This window comes from Geotrypetes seraphini, chromosome 8 (assembly GCF_902459505.1).
Source record: "Geotrypetes seraphini chromosome 8, aGeoSer1.1, whole genome shotgun sequence".
In the NCBI taxonomy this organism is placed as follows: Eukaryota; Metazoa; Chordata; class Amphibia; order Gymnophiona; family Dermophiidae; genus Geotrypetes; species Geotrypetes seraphini.
Window position 1 is genome coordinate 58,004,070 of NC_047091.1, and position 26,611 is coordinate 58,030,680.

At 46.4% G+C, this 26,611-nt stretch overlaps 1 protein-coding gene across 2 annotated transcripts in view; it reads left to right on the forward strand.

Annotated features, from left to right (window-relative positions):
• HNRNPUL1 (heterogeneous nuclear ribonucleoprotein U like 1) overlaps positions 1 to 26,611 on the forward strand; it is a 329,125-nt gene that overhangs the window by 78,654 nt on the left and 223,860 nt on the right. For both annotated transcript variants that reach the window (XM_033955122.1, XM_033955123.1), the window contains exon 5: positions 11,436 to 11,575. In XM_033955122.1, coding sequence (XP_033811013.1) covers positions 11,436 to 11,575 — 140 coding nt within the window. The remainder of the gene's footprint in view (positions 1 to 11,435; positions 11,576 to 26,611) is intronic.

Here is a 26,611-nt window from a genome sequence, read left to right on the forward strand (position 1 = left end):
GGGTCACTGCCTTTTGGGTGAACCCGAATCTGCAAGATCGACTGGCTAACATTCCATGCCAAGGCAATGAGTTGTTTGATGACTCTATTGAGGCAGCTATCAAGCGTTTATCGGAGCATGAGAAGTCCTTTACTTCCATCATTAGACCAAAGCCTTCCACTGCCAAAGGTTATAGGCCTGTTCATCCTACCAGAAGCGTTTTCCTCAGAAGACAGCTCCTTATTCAAGGCCGCCTCCTAAGGAACAATAGCAGCAGCAACAACGGTAGCAAAAACCTCAGACTCCTGCTGCACCCTGACCATCTCACACAGAGCATAACCTCAATCGTTCTGCCTCTGCCCTCTCCTCTTCCTATAGGGGGCCTTCTCCATCTTTATTACCACCGATGGGAGCTCATAACCTTCGACCTCTGTGTCCTCTATCATCAGGGAAGGTTACTCTCTTCATTTCATCCAGATTCCTCTAGATCTTCCACCAAGAGAATATCCTTCCAATCCATCCCAGACCACCCTTCTTCAGGAAACTCAAGCTCTGCTTTGCCTTCATGCCATTGAGGAAGTTCCTCTGGAAAAGCAGAGCACGGGGTTTTTACTCCCATTACTTCTTAGTTCCGAAGAAGACGGGCGATTTGTGACCTATTTTGGATCTCAGAGCACTGAACAAATTTCTTGTCGGAGAAAAATTTTGCATGTTCTATCTGCCATCCTTGTATTCCCCTGTAGATCAGAATGATTAGTTATGCTCTCTGGATCTCAGAGCTTATACTCACGTTCCCATTAATCCAGCCTCTCGCAAGTTCCTCAGATTTCAGGTGGGAAATCATCATTTTCAGTACAGAGTGCTACCCTTCGGCCTGGCATCATCTCCCAGAATCTTCACCAAGAGCTTAGTGGTGGTAGCAGCAGCTCTGTGCAACCATGGTCTTCAGGTTTTCCCGTACCTGGACGATTGGCTCATCAAAGATTCAACATCTCAGGGGGTTATTGTAGCGACCCAACGGACTACTTGGTTCCTCCAAAGCTTGAGGTTTGAAATCAACTTCCCAAAATCCCAACTACAGCCCTCTCAGACTCTACAGTTCATCGGAGCTGTACTCGATACTGTACAACTCAGGGCATTCCTTCCTCAACATCAGGATGCTCTCATTCAACTTTGTCACAAAGTGTCATCCCTCACTTCACTTTCAGCGAAGCACATGATGGTTCTCTCAGTTCACATGCCCTCTACAGTTCACGTGACTCCTTTTGCCAGACTTCAACTACGAATTCCTCAGTGGACCCTGGCATCTCAATGGCCGCAGGCTTTTGACCCACTTTCTCAGCACATTACAGTGACTCCTTCGTTGAGACAGTCGCTCCACTGGTGGATGCTTTCTTCCAATCTCTCCAGAGGTTTACTATTTCAAACGCCCCCTCATCAAAAGGTCCTCACGACAGATTCCTCGACCTATGCTTGGGGGGCTCATCTCGACGGTCTCCGTACTCAAGGCCATTGGTCCAACACAGATCGTCAGTGTCGCATCAATCTGTTGGAACTCAGAGCGATCTTCAATGCTTTCAAGGCTTTTCAGCATCTTCTCCATGATCAAGTAGTCCTCATTCGGACAGACAGTCAAGTCACCATGTAGTACGTCAACAAGCAAGGGAGGAACAGGATCTTTCCCTCTTTGTCAGGAAGCTCAGAAGGTTTGGAATTGGACAATCCTTCGCAACACCTTTCTAAAAGGAGAGAAAAACTGTCTGATGGACAAATTGAGTCGTCTTCTCCAACCTCACAAATGGACACTCAATTCATAGTCGGTCGTTTGCAAGACATCAGCGCCCCGACAATCGAGCACTGACAATTTGGTGCAAGAAAGAAGCGCGCCGCAGGAAAACTTAGTTTTAAAGAGCTCCGAAGCGGGGTGTGAGTGGGGAACCCCCCCCCCACCACCACCACCACTTTACTGTATAGTGTTCGCGCTGCTGTTGGGGGGATTTGGGGGGGTTGGAACCCTCCATTATAGAGAAAACGGAACTTCTTCCGGTTTTTTTCGTGAAAAGTTCTTTTTTCTCTATAATGTGGGGGTTGCACCCACCCAACGGCAGCACGAACACTATGCAGTAAAGTGGGGGGTTCCCCCCCACACCCCCTGTCGGAGCTCTTTAAAACTAAGTTTTCCCGTTGCGCGCTTCTTTCTTGTGCCGAATTGTCGGTGCGCTGGTGTCTGGCGCGCGATTATCCCGTCACCCAATTCCTCACCTCTCCATCACATTTTTTCTCAGTGAGTGATTCCTTAGATAGATCTCTTTGCGTCTCCCTACAACAACAAACTGCCTCAATTCTGCTCCAGGATATACTCTCCTCATCGCCTCGAGGCAAATGCTTTTCTGGAATGGACGAATCAGTTTCTGTATGCATTTCCTCTATTTCTTCTCATTCTCAGACTCTCGTCAAACTCAAACACGAACATGCCACTATGATTCTCATAGCTCCTCAGTGGTCCAGACAACCGTGGTTCTCCCGTCTACTTCAACTCGGTTGCAGGGAGCCAATTCTTCTATCAGTTTTTCCCTCTCTGCTTACACAGATTCAGGATTCTCTGCTTCATCCCAACCTGCAGTCTCTACACCTAACAGCTTGGTAACTGGCCAGCAGGATCATCAGGATCATAGACAGCACAGGAGGGAATGACACTGCTGTACTTATCCACGTGGGAACCAATGACGTGAGCGGACGGAAGTATGATAGGGAGGAAATGAAGAACCAGCTCCGCTCACTCGGAAGAAAACTCAAGGTCAGGGGGGTGACAGTGGCATTTTCTGAGATCCTCCCGGTATTGAGAGCAGATGCAAAGAGGTAAGATGAACTGCGAGAAATCAACGCCTGGATGAGACGATGGTGCGAGGAAAAAGGCTTTGACTTCGTGTGCAACTGGATGGCGTTCTGGGGAAGGAGCAGGTACTATAGGAAGGACGGACTACACTTCACCAAAGAAGGGGCGAGAATATTGGCTGGAAAAATGAAGAAGGTCATTGAGAAGACTTTAAACTGAAGATCAGGGGAGAGCGGACAGTCGACAACCAGTCGATGGCCCGGACAGCAGGCACTAAGGACATCCGCTCAGATAAAGGGGAAGAACTTGCAGCAAATGAGGGAGACAACAATGGAGCGCAAATAGATGCCATGAAAGACACAGTAAGGACTGTGAAGCCCAGAAAGTCCAAGAAGGCAGCACAAAGGGAGCTTAAATGTATGTACACGAATGCCAGAAGCCTGAGAAATAAAATGGGGGAGTTGGAGACACTAGCAAGACGCGAAGAAATAGATATCATTGGCATAACAGAAACATGGTGGAATGAGGAAAATGAATGGGATACAGTACTGCAGGGATACAAGCTTTACAGAAGAGACAGAACAGGGCAGAAAGGGGGAGGCATTGCCCTATATGTCCAGGAAGGAGTAGAATCTACTGGAGAAGGGAAGGCGGAGGAGAAAAAGAAACTGGAGTTCCTCTGGGTAAAGATCCCCAGACAGAACGGAGCAGACACAAAAATAGGACTCTACTATCGACCCTCAGGACAGACAGAGGAAACAGACTCTGAGATGATAGAAGAAATAAGACATGAATGTAGGACGGGCAATGTAATGATCATGGGAGACTTCAATTTCCCAGGAATAGACTGGAACCTAGTAACCTCAAGCTGCGGCAAAGAAATAAAGTTCCTGGAAATGATGAGTGACTGCTTCCTAGAACAAATGGTAGGAGAACCGACAAGAGGAAACGCCACCTTGGACTTGGTCCTAAATGGCATAATTGGGCAAACAAAAGAAGTAGAAGTCACGGTCCCATTGGGGACGAGCGATCACAATATGATCTACTTTAAACTCGACATCGGGTAGGGGAAGCGAGCCAAGACCCTAACCAAGACCTTTAACTTAAAAAAAGGAAGATACGATAACATGAGAGCCATGGTAAGAAAACGGTTCAAGAAAAGGATAGCCGAAATCGAAACGATAGAGCAAGCATGGTCCCTACTAAAAAATACTATCATCGAAGCACAGAATCTATACATTCTGCAGATAGCCAAAGAAAGGAAAACTAAAGCCAAAGGAGAACCAGCTTGGCTAACCAATGAGGTGAAGAATGCAGTTGGGGAAAAGAAGGACTCATTTAAAAAATGGAAATGCGAGAAAACAACCGAGGCTTGGAACAGTCACAAAGACGACCAGAAGAAGTGCCACAAGGCGGTGAGAGAAGCCAAAAGGGCCTATGAGGAAAAGATAGCCCAAGAGGCCAAAAACTTCAAACCCTTTTTTAGATATGTTAAAGGGAAGAAACCTGCAAAGGAGACAGTGGGCCCCCTCGACGACCAAGGAAGAAAAGGATACATCAAAGAGGACAAACAGATTGCAGACAGATTAAATTTCTTCTTTGCTTCTGTCTTTACCAAGGAAGATGCCACATCAATACCCGAAACAGTTAAAGTTTTCAAGGGGGAAATAGAGGAGAGCCTCACCACGGTGAAGGTGGATCTGGACCAGATATACTATCAGATTGACAAACTAAAAAGTGACAAATCCCCTGGCCCAGATGGAATTCACCCGAGAGTATTAAAGGAACTAAAGGTGGAAATCGGAGAACTACTGCAATCCCTCGCTAACATGTCAATTAGAACCGGACGGATACCAGAAGACTGGAAGATAGCGAACGTCATCCCAATCTTCAAAAAAGGATCAAGGGGTGAACCTGGAAACTATAGACCTGTGAGTCTCACATCGGTCCCTGGGAAAATGGTTGAGGCTTTGATTAAAGACAGCATAGTACAGCATCTGGATAACCATGACCTGCTTAGAGGTAGTCAGCATGGCTTCAGGAAAGGGAAGTCATGCTTGACAAACTTACTTCAGTTTTTCGAGGGAGTGAACAAACAAGTCGATAGCGGAGAACCGGTGGACATAATATGCTTGGACTTCCAGAAAGCGTTTGACAAAGTACCTCATGTTAGACTTCTCAAAAAACTACAAAGTCATGGAATAGAAGGGGATATATTAAGATGGATAGGAAAATGGCTGGAAAACAGAAGACAGAAAGTGGGCATAAATGGGAAGTACTCAGACTGGAAGAAAGTAACTAGCGGTGTGCCTCAGGGCTCGGTTCTTGGGCCTATCTTATTCAATATCTTTGTAAATGACCTGGAAGAAGAAACGACCAGTGTTATCATCAAGTTTGCAGATGATACAAAGCTATGCCGGGCAATCAGATCACAAAAAGACAGCGAGAAACTCCAGAGAGATTTGAAGCAACTTGAGAGATGGGCAGAAAATTGGCAGATGAGTTTTAATGTAGAAAAATGCAAAGTGATGCACCTGGGCAGCAAAAACAAGGAGCATGAGTATAAACTGTTAGGTATAACATTGGGGAAGAGCGAACAAGAGAAAGACCTGGGGGTACTGATAGATAGGACCCTGAAGCCGTCGGCTCAATGTGCAGCGGCGGCAAAGAAAGCAAACAGGATGTTAGGCATGATAAAGAAGGGAATCACGAGTAGATCAAGGGAGGTCATAATGCCGCTCTATAGAGCAATGATCAGACCACACTTGGAATACTGTGTCCAACACTGGTCTCCATACCTGAAGATATAACACTGCTGGAGAGGGTGCAGAGGCGAGCGATGAAGCTAGTAAATGGTATGGAGAACTTGAGCTACAAAGATCGCCTCAGAAAACTGGGATTATTCACCCTTGAAAAGAGAAGACTGAGAGGGGATCTGATAGAGACTTTTAAATTGCTAAAAGGAATCAATAAAATGGAGCAAGCTCACTCACCAACAGGGGGAAAGGATGGTGAGCAAATATCAGCGTTATTCACATTGGCAAATGCGACCCAGACTCGGACCAGAGGTCATGACCTGAAGCTGAGAGGGGACACGGCCAGGACAAATGTAAGAAAGTTCTGCTTCACACAGCGAGTGGTGAACGCCTGGAACTCTCTCCCGAAAGAGATGGTGGAGGAAACCACCATTCTAGGATTTAAGGGAAAATTGGACGCACATCTTCTTCCAGGACACATTGAGGGATACGAGTGACTAATGTATTCGCCAGGGTACGCCTGGCTGAGCCGCCGCGTGTGCGGATCGCCGGACTGTATGGACCCCAGGTCTGATCCGGTGTAGGCATTTCTTATGTTCTTAACTCTCAACCTAACTGCTGCTCTACAGTTTTCTCAATCTGTACAGGACAATTTAGAGGCTTCTAGAAAGCCTACCACTAGACAATGCTACAATCAGAAATGGACTACATTTTCTGCTTGGTGCACCATTCAGCGCAAGGAGTCTTAATCTACCTCCTTGTTCAATTTTGGATTACCTGTTCCATTCGTCTCAATCAGGCCTCAAATCCACATCCATTCAAGTCCATCTCAGTGCAATTGCTGCTTTTCATCAGCCTATCGAAGAGAAACCCCTTTCTGATCATCCTGTGGTTTCCAGATTTATGAAAGGTTTTTTCAATGTCAATCCACCTCTCAAACCTCCTCCAGTGGTTTGGGATCTCAATGTTGTTCATGCTCAGTTTATGAAGCCTCCCTTTGAACCAATGGCTTCGGCTCATCTCAAATATCTCACTTGGAAAGTGTTTTTTTCTCATTGCTTTCACGTCTGCTCGCAGGGTCAGTGAGCTACAACAGTGTTTTTCAACCTTTTTTGGGCAAAGGCACACTTGTTTCATGAAAAAAATCACGAGGCACACCACCATTAGAAAATGTTAAAAAATTTAACTCTCTGCCTATATTGACTATATAAAGTAATTCTCTTGAATAGGAATCAAATAAACACAAAGAAAGTATTTTATAATTACTTTATTATGAAATAAAAATTATAAAAATTATAAAATACTTTATTCAGTGCGAAACCTGGGCCTGTTTGGCTGAACACAAAGCTGATATTCTGGCTGGAATCGAAGAAAGACACACACGTAGCTCTTCGTCAACAGCTCTCAGTCTCTCTCTGTATTTGGTTTTTATAGCATACAAAAATAGACAAATATACCCTCCATCCTTTTTATTAAACCACAATAGCAGTTTTTAGCGCAGGGAGCTGCGCTGAATGCCCAGCGCTGCTCTTGACGCTCATAGGCTCCCTGCGCTAAAAACCACTATTGCGGTTTAGTAAAAGGTGACCATATTGTAAAATATAGACAGCAGATATAAATTCAGAACTGTGCATAGTAAGTGAAGGGAAGTTTTCATCTCTGGGAATTTACCCAGTTAACTATTAAGTTATTTGGGCAAATTCCTTTGAAAACTGTGGTAATACTGCCTCCACTTTGCTAAATTTAAAATAAAATCATTTTTCCTACCTTGTCTGGTGATTTCTGGTTGCACTTTCTTCTTCTGACTGTGCATCCAATCTTTCTTCCCTTCTATCAGCCTGTATGCTTTCTCTCCTCCACACCTCATTCCCTCCCCCAACTTTTTCTTCCTCTCTCTCTGACCTTTCTTTCTTTTTCTCTTCTTTCCTTCTGTTTCCCTGCCTGCCCCCTTTCTTTCTTTCTCCCTGCCGTTCCCCAAGCCACTGCCACTGCCGCTGCCATCGGGGAACAGGACCCACCAATGGATAACAGGCCCCAAAGCCGACGCCAACGCATGCTCTCCCTGACGTCAATTCTACAATCGGAGAGGAAGTTCCGCCCAGCCAGGCAGCGATTGGCTGGCCCGAACTTCCTCTCCGACTGCAGAATTGACGTCGGGGAGAAGAAGACTTATCGGCTCGATAGATTTTAGATCGCCAAGACAAAGTGAGTCCTGGGTGATCGACTCACTTTGCCTTGGCGAGCTACTGGCGCCCCTGCCTCGGGCCCCCTGTCAGCTCCGGGCCCGGCGGCCCTGCGGCACACCAGGCAACATCTCGCGGCACACTAGTGTGCCGCGGAACAGCGGTTGAAAAACACTGAGCTACAAGCTTTAGTTGCAGACCCACCTTTCACAGTATTCCATAATGACAAGGTGGTCCTCCGTACTCATTCTAAATTCTTACCCAAAGTGGTTTCAGAATTTCATCTCAATCAATCCATTGCACTTCCAGTGTTTTTTCCAAAGCCTCATTCTCATCCTGGAGAAACAGCTCTTCATACTATGGACTGTAAGCGTGCTTTGGCTTTCTACTTGCAAAGAACTAAGCCACACAGATCTGCACCTCAACTTTTTGCCTTCTTTGATCCAAACAAGTTGGGACATCCGATTTCCAAGTGCACCATCTCCAACTGGTTAGCGGCTTGCATCTCTTTCTGCCATGCTCAGGCTGGACTGCATCTACAGAGTCGAGTCAGAGCCATGGCAGCATCAGTAGCTTTCCTTAGATCTACTCCTATTGAGGAAATCTGTAAAGCTGCCACTTGGTCCTCGGTTCATACTTTTACCTCTCATTATTGTCTGGATACTTTTTCCAGACGGGATGGCCATTTTGGCCAGTCAGTGTTAACAAAATTTATTCTCCTGAATTGCCAACACTCCCACCATCCCATTCTGGTTAGCTTGGAGGTCACCATTATGTTGAGAATAGGCTGCCTGCTTGTCCTGGGATAAAGCACAGTTACTTACCATAACAGTTGTTATCCAGGGACAGCAGGCAGAAATCTGAACTGAGGAGATGCACGCCCTGCGTCGGGCAGGAAGGCACTCGCACATGCACAGTGTGGCAGTCGCAAACTTTCTAAAAGTTTTTCAAGCAAATATGCTTGCGAAGCTGTACACATCAGGGCTCTGTGTATGACGTCACCCATATGTTGAGAATAGCTGTCTGATCTCCCTGAATAACACCTGTTTAACACCTGTTATGGCAAGTAACTGTGCTAACTCGTATGAACATTGCCTCTTTACATTTCTTCTCATCTCAAAAAGAGAAACCATGGGAATAGAATAGAACTGTTCGCCAATCATTCTACAGTTCACTTCTGTTGGTTGCAGCCAGATTCATGGTTGCTCTTCTTTCTAACATTCCTTCCTTTAATTAGGAAAAGGACCTATATCTCTCACTTAATCCTCAAGTTTCTGAGCTCACTACTCTCCGTTTCAGTAGAAGATGAGGCCAAGTTCGGCATATAAATTTGCATATCCCTCTCATTTTCCTTTCCTATGGGGATATCCAACATTTCCATTTCTTTACCAAACTTCTTTGCTGGTTTCCCTTTTTTCCCAGCATATCTCTTGAGAAATACTACTTCTCCTTTGCTGGTTTCCTTTTTTTTCCAGCCTATCTCTTGAGAAATACTACTTCTCCTTTGCTATCCTTTTAGACCAGGGATCTCAAAGTCCCTCCTCGAGGGCCGCAATCCAGTTGGGTTTTCAGGATTTCCCCAATGAGTATGCATTGAAAGCAGTGCATGCACATAGATCTCATGTATATTCATTGGGGAAATCCTGAAAACCCGACTGGATTGCGGCCCTCGAGGAGGGACTTTGAGACCCCTGTTTTAGACATACCAGAGCTCTTTCACAGCCCTCAAGGGGAGCTTTTTTACTACGTGGCTTTACCTCTGTCCGCCACTATTTCTTTACCTTACTTTCTATAATCCACAGTAAGGATTTTCTCTCCTTTCTAGGCTGTTTTTTTCCTTTATTCCTATGACACTATTCTATTCTGCAGGAACCAAGCTTTCATTTTAATTCCCTTTCACTACCCATCTCTGTCTACCTGAGACATGATGGGTTTCAACTGCTCTTTTGGTCTGGTCTTCTATATATGTATTTTTGATAGTATCCATTTATTATTTTCTTGAATCTTTATGGCGTCTCCCTTGCCTCTGCTTGCATTCCCTTGCCGCTGTCAGGTCATCTATTATTTTACAACCTCCATTCATATAGTTTCCTTGGGTTCTTCTCTTTTTCCTCTTATTGAGGACAGGGTTCTTCTACTTAGTCTTTATTTTCTTCCCTTGCCTCCACCTCCTCGTATCAGACAGTATACCTGACTTCCTTGGGAATCAACAAGCATTTGTTTCCTTAGAGACCAACTCTCCCTCCATCCCTTTACTAAAGCTAGGGAGTCCCACATGTGAGAATATGCTGTCTGCTTGTCTAAGGATAAAGCACAGTTACCATAACAGGTGATATCCAGGGACAGCAGTCAGAGACTCTCGCAACCCGACCCCCTTTCCTAGTTGGCTTCTTCACTTGGACATAGAACGGATGACCTTGTGAGCCGGCGATGGATGGGAAGTCACTCGCACATGCACAGTGTGGGCTGTCTCAAAGGTTTGTTAAAAGCTTAAAGTGACAGTACACTTTACTACTGTCCGTACCGGGCTCTGTGGATGATATTACCCACATGTGAATATCTGCCTGCTGTCCCTGGAGAACAGCTGTTAAGTAACTGTACTTTATTTGGAATTTATTAATTGAAATATGTTAGCTTTGGGAAATATTAATTGCAGATATCTTTGTACTAAATTCAGTACAAAATATGGAGCCCCTTTTCAGTTTTGTATTTCACAATGTGCCTGGTAGTTGGAGAGCTTTGTGTTGCTATTCAGATAATATGAAAATCAGGGATTTTTTGGTGTGGCTACTGCCATGGAGAAATGTTCTAGTTCTGATCTGCACATTGTGGGGAAGTAGAATATCAGCTCCCATATATCTAATTTTATTATGGTGTGTTAAACTGAGTTTTTCTTGTTCTCATTTTGCTTCTTGTTTGAGCATCATATATCTTTGTGTTTTTGCTGAAAAGCAGGTTAAAGTATGTGTGGTGAGAAACATAGTTCTTTTGAATTTATCTGGCAAAATCTTTTTTTTTTTTCTTTAAACATGGATGACTTGGGCCTAAAAGGAGTGGTGCACGAGCTCTGCTGTTATTTACTGTGTTACTGAAGCTACTACTACCCTCTAAGAAACTGCTGCCATAGGCAGCTTGCCAGTCTTGCCTAATAGTTGGGGCAGCACCAAATCATCCCTCGCCTCATCCACAGATTACCTTGAGCTGCCCCTGAAAGGGGTGGCAAACCACAAAACTCAAATTAAGGAATGGAAAAGCCACCAAATACGCACAAAACGGCATCCTTCAAGGCCACCTACATGAATATGATGGATAGATGATGCTCGTTTGTACATTTTTGGCCGCAAAGTACATTATTTGATTTACGTAGAAAAACGATTAGCATGACAATTTAAACTCGGAAATTTAAGGCCAAGCTAGAATAACAAGTTGATTCTAATAGTCAATTGTATCCCTTTATAATGTGGTTCACAGACAAATTAAAAGTTGAAAGAATGCAAAATTTAGAAGTGTTTACAGACTTCTTTGCATGCTACTATAGTTGAGTGAAAGCTTATGGTACTTTAGCCCATCAAGGACCAGTATGAGTTAAGCTGGAAACCCACATTTGCAGAACGAATTTGGCTTCGAGTGGATTTATTTATTTATTTATTTAATTCTAGAATGATTTTTCTTTACTTTCAGATAACTGTGACCTTCATTTTAAAGTAGCAAGGGATCGATTTACTGGCTATCCTCTAACCATAGAAGGTTTTGCATATCTCTGGTCTGGTGCAAGAGCCACATACGGGGTTAACAGAGGCAGAATATGCTTTGAGTTGAAGGTAAGCTTGGTTTATAATAGAGTACTGTTTTTTTCAGGGTAACCTGGTGGCTCACTAGCAGTAATGGCTGTTGCCATGTGGAATGTCTTCCTGTTTTTCTCAGATCCGATCTTCCATACCCATATTGACTGTAGCTGGGTGTAGTACAATGGCAACATTAGGAGCAACTGGAGGGTAGGTCTATTGACATTAATAAGAGCAATAGCTAGTAACTGAATGTAAAGCATATGATAATGAGGTTCTGGAAGGATTCTGGGTATGCAGGATAAAGGCCTCAGGACTGTTAAGGCAGTGATTAGTCTAGCTATTCACTTCCTTCTTTCTTTTTCTACAAGGATTTAATGGTTTCCTTCCTCGCTTCTCTTTCTTATAATTATGAACACTTGTAACCTAGCATCCTTGTGTGATTATTTTCCTTATTTTATTCCTTCAATTTTAATTAATTTTATTATACCTATTTGATATAACTTTGACAAATTATCTGAGTAGATTACAATTTGCAGTATATTAAATTTCCAGTGCAATAGGGATGGTATGCCTCTTGTTGCTTCTGCAAGTCCGTTGCAGGAGATACTGCTCTCTGCTGCCCCCAGTCAATTATTTCTTCTGCAAGTGAGCCTGCAGGACCAACTTTAATCTGCCTGGTCTTTTATGTTTTTCAAGTATTTTTTATGTGTTTTTCGCAGGATTTGTATTCCTTTTCAGCTTCAGTGATTGCCTAGCCTGATGAGGAGCAGACTTTGTTCTGCAGCTGACAGGTGAATCCTGCTTGAACTGTGGAGCTCAGGGTTTTCCCCTCCTTGACTTGATCAGGAGTGCTAGCACAGGCTGAACAGGCACCAATTGTGTTTCTTCAGAGCGCACATGTTGTCGCCTGCACTTTCTTTCGCCCTTTTCGTAGCATTTGGATTGTGGTCCCGGTAGTTGAGGTTCAGTCCAGCTATAGCCCAACTGGCAGTTGAAGAGTCTGAAGAGGCAGCTTTCCTGGTGGCGGAGGTCCTCTTCTAATTCCTGTTATCCAGAGAGGAGCTGTGGCAGGCTGCTGCACATCTTCCCAGTGTTTAGTCTGTCATAGCCTGGGGGGGGGTGTCTGAATTTGCTGTTTTTGTGGTGATAACTTGTTGTAGCTTTGTTTCCCAACTCCAAAAATCCTAAAATCGCTGGGTTTTTTTGGTCCTCTGGTTGAGGTATAGCCATTTTTTCTGTGGAAAATCCTAGTGGCAGCCATCTTGGATTTTTCCCGATTTGTTTTTAATTTCTCAAACAGCCTCGTTTTTGAGTCTAACCACCAGGGATGGAGTCCTCAGGCTCCAATATCATGAATTCATGTGAAGTTTGTGCTGGATGGGCACCAGAAGAGCACCCCAGTGCTGCATGTTCTTCCGCACAGGCTGGGGAGGCAGGGACTTCAGGTTCAGCCTCACCATATTATTAATGCTGCCAAACGACTATTGGGACAGTTGTGGGATGATTTTGCCCTTTTGAGTCCCATAGTACAGTGCCAGTGCTTAGTAAGAGCGCTGATGGTCCTAAAATGAAAAGAAAACGCTCTTAACTCTCCTCTTGAAGGGGGTTTTCTGTCCTTTATGCCCGACTTTGTGAAATTGTTCTGGCAAGCCTGTCAGTAGCGCTGGTACGTTTTCTGGGTCAGCTGGAGAGCGACAATCTGTGCAGCCTCCCTGTAATTCCGCATCTGCTTCTCTAAGGAGACCCACATCTTCCCTGTACTCCAGCATTTGGTCGGGCGGGTTCATTGAAGATGATGATCTGGACACTTATCCTCTTTCGTAGAGTGAAGCTTCAGTCACAGATGATGTGACACTGGGTGAAGTGGATCAGGGTCTGAGTACTGCTGCGGACCAGGGCAAGGAACCTCAGTTCACAAGCTGTTCAAGACTGCTGCTCTGATGGATCTTCGCTATCCAATGTTCTCTACTCAGCAGGATTCACTCTCTGCTTACTCCTTGCCATGAAATTCTGACATGAAGGTCCTTTATTTCTGAGCACTGGGTGAACCCTGAGGGGTACCTGAAGGTGGCTAAGGCCATGTTTGAATTGTACCCTATGGACCTAGAGATCCAGCAGATATTTGCTATGCCTGAAGTGGACTCTGGTGGCTCAGGTAACAAGTGCATGTCCTTCCCTAGCGAGGTAGGCATGATGCTCAATGATCAGCAGAACTGCAGACTGCACATGCTGCTGATAAGGCAGTTTAAAGCCTTGAATCTCATGTGAAGGCAGCTATGGCAGCTTAACTTTTGGCTCGTATGTGCCATTCTAAATTATGTAATCCAGGAGGAGCTCCTTCAGAACCTCCTTCCCAGCTGTTGCTGGTGCGAGTAGTCTATGTGGCAGATACTCTGTATGATCTGCTAAGGGTAGTGAGCAAGGTTTCGACTTATTCTGTCTGCACACAGAAATTTGTGGATCAAACATTAGGCTGGGGATTCCACGTCCAAAGTTACTGTCAGTAGGCTTCCTTTCAGGCGCAATATGCTGATTGGCTAGGGGTTGGATGACCTCATGGCTAGCGTCCAGGGACCACCATCCAAAGTCGCTCCCGGACAGCTGGTCCAGGAATTCTAAAGGGCAGTCTTGCGAGTCCTTTCAAGGCTCACACGCCATTCACACCTTTTCTCCTCTGGATCCTCTTCCCAGAGATCCTTTCAGAGCCCATGGCAGAGATTCTCCAGGAATAGAAAATCCCAGTGCTTCATCCCCCATCCAGGTGGACAGCCCAAGAAGTTTCAGTGACACCAGGTCTCCAGCCTCTCCATACAAAATCAGAGGCAGGATACAGGACTTCCTGGAAGCATGGGAAGCTATCATGACTGACAAATAGGTTCTGGAAGTTAGGGATGGCTACAAGCTGGCGTTCACCCTTCCCCTCTGCCTGGTTCGTTGGCTCGCCAATGGGCTGACTGGAGAGGGCCGCTCAGGTCCAGGCAACCCTGCAGAGGTTGCTAGACATTCAGGCGATTGAGCGGGTACCAGATTGTGTCTTGGGCTCTGGCAAATACTCCATATATTTTTGTCATGCCCAAGAAAGGCTCAGATAATTGGCAGCCGATCCTGGACATAAGTATGTCAATGCAGCTCTAAAAGTGCTTCATTTTCATATGGAGATCCGTTGATCGGTCATTGCCTCACTGCAGCCAGGGGAGTCTTCCTAGCAGCTGTCTACTTGGCGGAGGGGTACCTCCATATTCCAATATTTAGGGATCACAGGCGCTTCCTACATTTTCATGTCCTGGAACAGCATTTTCAGTTCATTGCTCTTCTTTTTGGCCTAGCTACAGCCCCCCTCCTCACCCCTGAACCTTTACCAAGGTGATGGTTGTGGTGGTGACTCATCTCTGCAAACTGAATTGGCTTGTCCACCCTTACCTGGACAACTGACATCAGTACCCCCTCGAGAGAGGAAGCGGAGCAAGCAGTTCATACCTTCCTGACGACCTTTCAAGGTCTGAGCTGGATTGTCAACCTGGGTGTCTGCTTCAACACAGAGAGAGGCCAAATGTTTCTTCCAGAGGCATGCAGACTGAAACTTTGGTACCAAATCTTAGCTCTATTGGCACAGCAGTCTCCGTTGGCCTGGGATTATCTTCAGGTTCTGGGCTTGATGGTGGCTGCACTAGAGGTGGTTCCTTGGGTGAGAGCACATATGCAAAACTTAGACTACTCCTGGCCACCTTTCTGTTCCACACACATAAAAGGCCACCACCTAGACCTCATTGCCACCTCTTCCATCCTCAGAAGGTAATTGGCAACAATCACTCTTGTCAGACCTCTACATATTCAAATTCAAGCTTAGCTGGCTTAAATCTAAAATCAACAAAACCATACCTCCAACTGCAATGTTAACTAGAGAACCAATCGATGAGGCAATCATCTATACCAGCTATGACACCAAATTCACTGATCCTCCATCAGATGACTTCTGCACTGCCTGGGATTCTTTCAATGACAATACTCTAAATCGTCTTGCACCCAAACGGCTCAAGCTCAAACGCCCAGGGAAATCAAAGAGCTACAAATACTGAAACATCAAGAATTCACCTAGAACGTGCCTGGATCAAGAGTAAAAGAGAACACACCAAACTGAAATGGTGAGAAAAATCAAGAGAATACAAATTCCAACTGAAAGAGAAATGCAAAAACTAGTATTATCCCAGGACAAGCAGGCAGCATATTCTTGACTGATGGGTGACGGCACCGATGGAGCCCCGGTATGGACAATTTTAGAATGATTGCACTCTAAGAACTTAAAGTTCTAGTTAGGCCGCACCGCGCGTGCGCGAGTGCCTTCCCGCCCGACGAAGGCGCACGGTCCCCAGTTTCTTAGTTTCCACGGAGCTAAGAAGACGCGTGTTTCCAACGGCTGTTGAAAATTTTTTTCCTTTTTACTCGCCTTCCCGCTCGCGCGTTATTTTTCTTCGAGAATTGTTCTCTTTCTTATTTTATTTTGTTTGTGTAAAAAAAAAAAAAAAGTCAATTTTTTTCGATTTTTTTCAGTCGGCCCCAGAGGGGCCTGTTGGCACCATCGAAGCCTCGGGCTTCGATTTTGCTACGGCCGTTTTTCCCTTCATGCCCCCTTCACCGGGTTTTAAAAAGTGTCAGCGGTGTGCGCGCCTTATATCCTTATCAGACCCGCACAAGTGGTGCCTGCAGTGTCTGGGTCCGGACCATAGGGCAGAAACGTGCACTCACTGTAGTTCTCTTAAAAAGAGAACTTTGAAAAATCGTCAAATACAGCAGCGGATCCTTTTCGGTACCGCTATGGAAGTTCCACCGGTATCGACTCCTGCAACTTCCTCCAAGTCGACACCGGTGGTGTCGGCACCGCAAGATGCATCGCCGGTGTCGCACCCCGTAGGTAAGCCGGCTAAGAAGCCTTCCCCTACTGTTCTCGGCCCGCCAGTCGAACATGCAGTGAGCCAAGTCCTGCAGACTGTGCGCCGGCCCCGTAAGCGCTCCGCTCCCATTGAAGTTACTGCCTCTTCATCGGCATCGACTTCTCCTGAGCGTCGAGCTGCACCGCAGGTACCGAGCAAGAAAAAAGCGGTATTGGTGCCATCGGGACCGACTTTGGATGAGCGTATTGCCTCCATCCTACAGGTCCAACTTAAGGAGCAACTGCAGCAACTGCTCCCGGCTCTGCTGACTCCAGTGTCGGTACCTACTGAGCCTTCGGTGCCGAATGTCGACCAGCCTCTTTTATCGGCATCGACCTTATCGGCACCGCAAAAATCTATCTCCATGCCTGTTCTGTCGGCAGAGCCGAAGTCTCTTCGACGTACTGCTTACTCGGCTTCTGATCCGGTACCGTTCTCTGACACCCGTACCGCTGTACAGTCACCAGGTACGGTATCGACCCGTTCAGGGAAATCGGTACGCAAAACCAAGCATACCGAATCCTCTACTCCCCTTTCTCAGGGCCGTCTTCAATCGGTATGGAACCCTGATTTGTGGGATGACTCTGACGATCCCCTCGGTACCGAGGAAGATTATTCGTCGGATGAGGATGATCCATCGGTGCAGGACCCTGCTAGTAAGCCAGAGCACTCGTCCTTCACCAAGTTTCTCAAGGAGATGTCGGACACCCTTTCAATCCCTCTAGAGTCTGACTCTAAAAAATCCAAGGCATTTCTCGATGCTTTGGATTTTGACCAACCTCCCAAAGAATTTTTGAAGTTACCCCTTCATGACATCTTGAGGGAAACTTTTTACAAGAATTTAGAAACTCCTCTAACTATTCCAGGAGACCCTAGGAAACTGGAATCACTTTATAAAGTGATTCCTATTCCAGAGTTTGACAAACATCAGCTTCCCCATGAGTCTCTGCTGGTGGAGTCGACCCTGAAGAAATCTACGGGAGCTAGTGTATATGCCTCTGTCCCTCCTGGCAGAGAGGGCAAGGCCATGGATAAATTTGGGAAACGACTTTACCAAAATGCAATGTTGGCCAACCGTTCAGGTAATTACGCGTTTCACTTCTCTTTTTACCTGAAACATCTAATCCAACAGGTAGCCTCTTTTCAAAAGTATATTCCGGACCGCAAACTTCCTGCGTTTCAACAATGCACCTCCAGCCTTTTACAACTCAGGAAGTTTATGGTCCGTTCCATCTATGATACTTTTGAACTGACATCCCGGGCCACTGCTATGTCTGTAGCAATGAGACGATTGGCATGGCTTCGAGTCTCAGACCTGGATGTGAACCACCAGGACCGGCTTGCCAATGCGCCCTGCCTAGGGGATGAGCTGTTTGGGGAATCCATGGATACCACCACTCAAAAGCTTTCTGCCCATGAGACACGGTGGGACACCTTATTGAAAAATAAAAAGAAGCCTCCTCCTCCTCGTCCGTTTAGACAACAACCATCGTATCAGAGGAGGTGTTCTGCTCGGCCGGTTCAGCCTCATCCTCCTCATCCTCGGAGGCAACGCCAACAGCACCAACAGGCTCGTCAGCAACAACCGCCTAACGTAAAGCCTGCCCCTCAAACTAAGCCGACACAGCCCTTTTGACTCCCTTCTCCAGGGCATTGCCAGTCTTCCGCCCTCCTGTCCTCTTCCACAACCCATAGGAGGTCGACTTCACATTTTTCACTCTCGATGGGAAGTAATCACCACCGACCAGTGGGTGCTCTCTATCATAGCCCAAGGCTACTCCCTCAACTTCCAGACTCATCCGCCGTTAGGCCTGCCAAAAGAGTCTGCTTCCAACAAGTCTCAGTCCCTCCTTCTCGCTCAAGAGTTTCAATCCCTCCTTCTTCTCAATGCCATCGAAGAAGTTCCTCAAGATCAGCGAGGCCAGGGATTTTACTCCCAGTACTTTCTAGTACCCAAAAAGACTGGAGACCTCAGACCAATATTAGATCTCAGAGATCTCAACAAATGTTTGGTCAAGGAGAAGTTCAAAATGCTCTCTCTTGCCACCCTATACCCTCTTCTCTCTCAGGGCGACTGGCTATGCTCCCTCGATCTCAAGGAGGCTTACACACACATTCCTGTCCATCTGACGTCCAGGCAATATCTACGCTTTCTCATCAACCAACATCATTATAAGTACAAGGTGCTACCCTTCGGTCTGGCCTCCTCGCCCAGGGTATTCACCAAATGTCTGATTGTGGTAGCGGCCTATCTCCGCTCTCACAACTTTCAAGTCTTCCCTTATCTGGACAACTGGCTGATCAAGGCTCATACACCTCAGGCGGTTCTGCTTGCCACCAATCAGACCATTCAATTCCTTCGACTGCTGGGGTTCAAAATCAATCTACCCAAGTCGCACCTCATTCCAACTCAGCGACTTCAATTCATTGGAGCCATTCTGGACACTGTTCTGAGGAGGGCGTTTCTCCCATCAAACCGCCTTCACACCATCCTTCATCTCTGTCAGCAGGTGTTTCAACAGGCTACCATTTCTGCAAATCACATGATGGTGCTCTTGGGACACATGGCCTCCACAGTACATGTCACACCCTTCGCACATCTCCACCTGCGTACTCCTCAATGGACCCTAGCGACTCAGTGGTCACAAGCGACAGATCCTTGTTCACAACACATATCTGTGACCTCGTTTCTTCGACAGTCGCTTCTTTGGTGGTTGACATCTTCAAATCTATCCAGAGGTCTACTGTTCCATCTACCTCCTCATCATTTTGTGATCACCACAGACGCATCCCCTTATGCCTGGGGAGCTCACCTGAACGAATTCCAAACTCAGGGGTTTTGGACTACCCAGGAAAAGAAACACCACATCAATTTCCTGGAACTCCGAGCGATGTTTTATGCCCTCAAGGCTTTTCAACATCTTCTCTCTCCTCAAGTACTTCTCATTTGCACAGACAATCAAGTTGCAATGTACTACATCAACAAACAGGGAGGGACGGGCTCTCGCCTGTTATGTCAGGAAGCCCAACGGATTTGGTCTTGGGCGACAGCTCGTCATTTATTCCTGAAGGCTGTCTACATTCAAGGGGAACAGAATTCCTTAGCAGACAATCTCAGCAGAATTCTCCAACCTCATGAATGGACTCTTGACCCTTTGACTCTCCAGTCCTTTTTTGCTCAACGGGGCACTCCTCAAGTGGACCTTTTTGCAGCTCCTCACAATTCTCAGCTGCCCCTGTTTTGCTCCAGACTCTACTCTCCTCACTGTCTGGCACCCGATGCATTTCTCATGGATTGGACCAATCTCTTCCTATATGCATTTCCTCCTCTACCGCTCATGCTGCGGACATTGTTCAAGCTCAAGAGGGAACAAGCCACCATGATTCTCATCACTCCACGGTGGCCCAGGCAACATTGGTTCTCCCTTCTACTTCAACTCAGTTCCAGGGAACCCATACTTCTTCCACCGTTTCCTTCACTGCTTACTCAGCATCAGCAGACTCTACTGCATTACAACTTACAGTCTCTGGACCTGACAGCTTGGTATCTCTCGGGCTGACTTCAGCTCACTCACTCCTTTCCCAACCTGTCCGTTCTATCATTGATGCTTCCAGGAAACCGGCCACGCTTCAGTGTTATCAACAGAAGTGGTCTCGCTTTTCTTCCTGGTGCCACTTACATCACCATAATCCCTTGTCTCTGGCAGTGGAAATGGTGTTGGACTATCTTCTTTCCTTGTCTGACTCTGGTCTCAAATCGACTTCCATCAGAGTTCATCTCAGTGCCATTGCTGCCTTTCATGAGCCAATTCATGGAAAACCCCTCTCGGCTCATCCTTTAGTTTCTAGGTTCATGAGGGGCCTTTTCAATGTGAAACCACCTCTTAAGCCCCCTCCTGTGGTTTGGGATCTCAATGTGGTTCTTTCCGCTTTAATGAAGCCTCCTTTTGAACCTTTGGCCACAGCGCATTGCAAATTTCTTACTTGGAAAGTGGTCTTCCTTATAGCTCTCACTTCTGCCAGGAGGGTCAGTGAGCTGCATGCACTAGTGGCCGATCCACCTTTCACTGTTTTTCACTATGATAAGGTGGTCCTCCGTACGCAATCAAAGTTTCTTCCTAAGGTTGTGTCTGACTTTCATCTTAATCAGTCCATTGTCCTACCTGTATTTTTTCCAAAGCCTCATTCTCATCCAGGTGAACAGGCTTTGCATACCTTGGACTGTAAACGTGCTCTGGCTTACTATCTTGAACGCACCAAACCTCACAGATCATCTCCTCAACTGTTTTTGTCCTTTGATCCTAACAAGTTGGGTCATCCTGTATCTAAACGCACCCTATCCAATTGGCTTGCTGCTTGCGTTTCATTCTGTTATGCTCAGTCGGGCCTGACACTGGAAGGTTCTGTCACGGGCCACAAGGTTAGAGCTATGGCAGCGTCGGTAGCTTTCCTCCGTTCCACTTCCATTGAGGAAATCTGCAAGGCTGCTACTTGGTCCACAGTTCATACTTTTACATCTCACTATTGTCTGGATGCATTCTCCAGACGGGATGGACACTTCGGCCAATCTGTTTTACAAAATTTGTTTTCCTAATGGCCAACCTTCCCTCCATCCCTCTTTTTGTTAGCTTGGAGGTCACCCATCAGTCAAGAATATGCTGCCTGCTTGTCCTGGGATAAAGCACAGTTACTTACCGTAACAGGTGTTATCCAGGGACAGCAGGCAGATATTCTTGCGTCCCTCCCTCCTCCCCGGGTTGGCTTCTTAGCTGGCTTATCCTAACTGGGGACCGCGCGCCTTCGTCGGGCGGGAAGGCACTCGCGCACGCGCTTTGTGCTGCAGTGCACAAAGCTGTGGGCAGCGGCTCCTCACACGTGTCCTGCGCCTCACCTGGAAGCCTTCCCTCTGACGTTGTGATGTCAGAGAGAAGGCTTCCAGTTCAGGCGCAGAAGCACGTAGGAGCCTTTTCCCGTGGCTTTATGCATTGCAGCACTCAAGGAGCCGGCCCGAAGACGCCGCGTTGATTGGACTTCCTAGAAACCTCCTCCATCCAAAGATTATCACCACTCATACAAAATTCACCTCATTAGCCTGTGCATACATGAACATAAGATCAATTAGCCCAAAGGCAGACCTAATTAAGGACTGGATAACTAAAGAACAACTAGGTTGCCTCTTCCTAACCGAAACCTGGCTAACCTCCGACTCAGACCCACGCATAACTGAATTCTGCCCCAAAGGATACAAACTAGAGCTAGTCTGTCGACAAAACAAGCGAGGGGGAGGACTGGCTATACTAGTCAAAAACAACCTCAACCTAAAAGTCCTGGATAAATGCTCCTCCCCCCACCTGGACCTTCTAGCCTGCCAACTATCCGATCACACACTCAGAGGTACCTTAACCTGCCTTCTTTGCTACATTACACCAGGCAAATGGAACACCTCCAAACATGAACTTGAAGATTTCGTCTTCCAGAACTCACTAAACTGAACTCATAACTTACTCCTTGGAGACATTAATCTACACCTAGAAGACCATACTTCAAAACAAGTCTAAGATCTACTCTCATACCTCAATGCACTATCCTACCAAATCCTTAACCCCACAACCCACGCATGAAAAAGGCCACCAACTGGATATTGCAGCATACACAATCCAAAACTCCCACACACCAGATATCCACATCTCCAATGGTACCTGGCATTCCTCCCTCTGGTCATATCACTACAAATATACCTTCAACATCAATTGGGAACAAAGTAACAACAAACCCGAACCCCAAAAAACTCCTTCACAACTCGCCAAAAAATCAAACCAGCCACATTCTGGGACAAAATAGACCTCGCAATAGGCTCCACAGATCCCAAGGAATTTATATGCCACTGGCGCACCTTAAGCGAAACAACACTGAATGATCTAGCCCCATTTAAACCCAAAAACAGAATTTGCAGGCCATCTGACAAATGGTTCAACAATGAACTTCTACAACTAAAAAGGCACTGCAGACAACTTGAAAGAGCTTGGAAAAAGCAGAACCATGAACAAACCAAAGTCGAGTGGAGAAAACTAATCAAACAGTACAAGATCAAACTCAATGAAAAACGGAAAGCCTACCACTCCAAAGTAGTTGGTACCAAATCCCCAAACACTAAAATGCTCTTCAAACTAGTAAAAAATCTCACTGACACCAAGCCACTCAAGGAAACCACCCACCAACAGCCTCTCAGCTAGCTGACCACTACAAAAGTAAGATCACCACAACCAGATCCACCTTCAATAACTCATCAGCCTACCTCGACGAGATTATAACAAAACCTACATCAGAAGAACCCATAGCAGCCGACAGGACCTGGACCTCCTTCCCTCTAGTTAAATGGTCGGATAAGGACCGTCTATACCAGGGGTGTCAAACTCAATCAGAGAAGGGGCCAAAATCAAAAATCCAGCCTAAATCGCGGGCCGAATGGTTTACTGAACAGTCATAAACTGACAATGTTAACCAGAAATGTGAATTTAAAATGAGTGGAACAATCTTTTCCTTAACAGTGCTGTTAACCAACTCACATGCTATCAAGCAAAACAGTAATATTGGAATGTACCTAAAATGCTCATTGTTTTGTTTTCTGGCTAGATGTCTGACACCGTTTTCCCCGTATCAATGAGTCAATGTTCGGTTTTATTTCTTGGGCTGTAGCAACCCGCAAAACAGCATGGAGGTTGTCATCGGTAATGCGTGATCTGTGCTTGTTTTTGTTCAGATTCATTATTGAAAACATCTGTTCACAAAGATAGGTGCTCCCGAACATGGATAGAATACGGGCAGCATGAAGTCGGAGCTCTGGCATTGAGTCAGGGGGCAGTAGAGGGTAGAAGTCCTCAATTTCAACATCCTGAAACCTTGATTATCCCAGGACAAGCAGGCAGATATTCTTGACTGATGGGTGACGGCACCGACGGAGCCCCGGTACGGACACTTTTAGAGTGATTGCACTCTAAGAACTTGGAAAGTTCTAGAGGCCGCACCGCGCGTGTGCGAGTGCCTTCCCGCCCGACACAGGCGCGCGGTCCCCAGTTTCTTAGTTTCCGCGGAGCTAAGAAGACGTGTGTTCAACAGCTGTTGAATATTTTTTCGATTTTTGCCTTCCACGCTCGCGTAAACCCTTTGGGAAATATCTTTTCCCTCATTTTTTCTTTATTTCTTTAAAAAAAAAAAAAAATTCTAATTAGTCATTTTTTTCCTTTTCTTTCGGTTTCGCCCCGGCGGGGCCTATTGCCACTATCGAAGCCTCGGGCTTCGATTTGGCTGAAGCCGTTTTTCCATTCATGCCCCCTCAACCCGGGTTTAAAAAGTGCCAGCGGTGCGCTCGGCCAATTTCACTGACAGACCCACATAACTGGTGTCTGCAGTGTCTTGGTCCTGATCATCGAGCGTCAACTTGTACCCGCTGCGCATCGTTAAAGAAAAGGACTCTGAAAAACCGCCAGATCCAACAGCGGTTGCTTTTCGGTGCCGAGATGTCCGACTCTGCTACACCGGCACCGACATCGGTTCCATCTCAGTCGGCACCTTCCTCGTCGACATCGCGCGATACTGCGCCGGCGTCGCACCCTCCAGGTAAGCCGGCTAAGAAGCCTTCCCCGCTGGAGCGTCCTCCGGTCTCCACTGCAGTGAGCCCAATCCTGCCGACCGTGAAACGCCAGCGGAAGCGCTCCGCTCCGATTGAAGTTAGCCCTTCGACATCGGGTTCTTCCTCGGAGTGTAGAGCGGCACCTAAGGTACCGCAGAAGAAAAAAGCGGTACCGGTGCCCTCCTTAGATGAGCGCATTGCCGCCGTCTTGCAGGTTCAGCTCAGGGAACAACTCCAGCAGCTGCTTCCTGCTATTTTAACCCCGATCCTTCCAGAACCGGTCCGGTCTGAGCCACCGGTGCCGATAGTGGAGCAACCTTCTATTCTTGCATCCACTCCCTCGGTACCGGTGCACTCAGCCTCATCGACATCGATGCCACTTCTTGCACCGGAACCGAGACATCAGTCAGTACAGACTTCGGCACCGGTACAACAAGTGACATCTCCCGGTACCGTGTCGATGAGATCGGGTAAGTCGGTACGCAAATCCCGACATTTGGAACCCTCGACTCCAGAGTCCCGGGATCGTACATCTCATGTAAGAGACCCTGATCTGTGGGGAGACTCTGAAGAACCATTCCTTTCTGAAGGTGAATGTTCTTCTGAAGAAGATGATTCTGCGTTACCTGATCCTTCTTCAAGACAGGAATCCACATCTTTTACTTCTTTTTTGAAAGATATGTGTGATTCCATGTCTATTCCTTTGGAGGCTGAGTCTAAAAAATCTAAAGCTTTTTTAGATGCATTTGATTTTGACCAGCCTCCTAAGGAATTCTTGAAACTGCCTCTGCATGATATATTACGAGAGACATTCTACAAGAATTTGGAGACTCCTTTAACAATTCCTGGAGCTCCCCGTAAGCTCAATTCTTTGTACAAGGTGATTCCTATTCCTGGATTCGACAAACCCCAGCTTCCTCACGAATCGTTGTTAGTGGAATCTACCTTAAAAAAAATCTTCAGGAGCTAGTGTATATGCTTCTGTACCTCCTGGCAGAGAGGGTAAGGCCATGGACAAATTTGGTAAGAGGCTTTATCAAAATGCAATGTTGGCCAATAGATCTGGCAACTACGCATTCCATTTTTCATTTTATCTGAAACACCTCCTTACCACCATGGCCTCTTTTGAAAAGTACCTCCCCCAACGAAAACAACAGGCTTTTCATCAATGCTCTTCTTCGCTGTTTCAACTGCGAAAATTTATGGTTAGGTCCATCTATGATACCTTTGAGCTAACCTCAAGAGCAACAGCTATGTCTGTAGCCATGCGTAGACTTGCCTGGCTTCGGGTATCCGAACTTGATGTTAACCATCAAGATCGGTTAGCCAATGCACCATGCCTGGGGGATGAGCTTTTTGGGGAATCCATGGACTCGACCACTCAAAAGCTCTCGGCTCATGAAACACGTTGGGATACTCTGCTCAAAAATAAAAAGAAGCCCCCTACTACACGGCCTTTCAGACAGCAGTCGGCTTATCAGCGCCGCTATGCAGCTAGACCATTGCAGACACCTTCCCAACCACCTAGACGTCAACGCCAACAACAACGTCAACCTCCTAGGCCTCAACAGCAACAGCAGCCTGTGAAGCCACCTCCACAACCAAAGTCACAACCCTTTTGACTTAGTTCTCCAAAGCATAGCCAGAGTTCAAATCTCCACCCACCTTCCTCAACCCATAGGTGGTCGTTTATCTCTTTTCCTCAGCCGATGGGAAATCATCACCTCGGACCAATGGGTCCTCAACATCATCCACCACGGCTATTCTCTCAACTTTCAAACTCTGCCGGCTCTAAGTCCACCAAAAGAGTCTGCTTTGAACTCTCCTCAATCTGCTCTCCTTGTTCAAGAAGTTCAATCTCTTCTTCTTTTAAATGCCATAGAGGAGGTTCCTCCAGATCAGCAGGGGCAGGGGTTCTACTCCCGTTATTTTCTAGTCCCCAAAAAAACAGGAGATCTAAGACCCATTCTAGATCTTCGAGATCTCAACAAATGTTTGGTCAAAGAAAAATTCAAAATGCTTTCTTTAGCCACTCTTTACCCTCTTCTCAATCAAAACGACTGGCTATGCTCCCTCGATCTCAAAGAAGCTTACACTCACATTCCGGTCAATCTGACCTCCAGGCAATATCTTCGTTTCATGATCAATCATCGTCATTACCAATACAAGGTACTACCCTTCGGTCTTGCCTCCTCTCCAAGGGTGTTCACCAAGTGCCTCATTGTGGTTGCAGCTTTTCTTCGCTCTCACCACCTTCAGGTCTTTCCTTACCTAGACGACTGGTTGATCAAAGCTGTCTCATCTCAGTCAGTTCTTCTGGCCACGAATCAAACCATCTTTTTTCTTCAAATCCTGGGATTCGAGATCAATCTTCCAAAATCTCACCTCATCCCCACTCAAAGACTCCAGTTCATTGGAGCAATACTGGACACAATCCTGATGAGATCATTCCTTCCATCCAATCGTCTTCAGACTCTCCAATTTCTCTGTCAGCAGATACTGTCTCAAAGT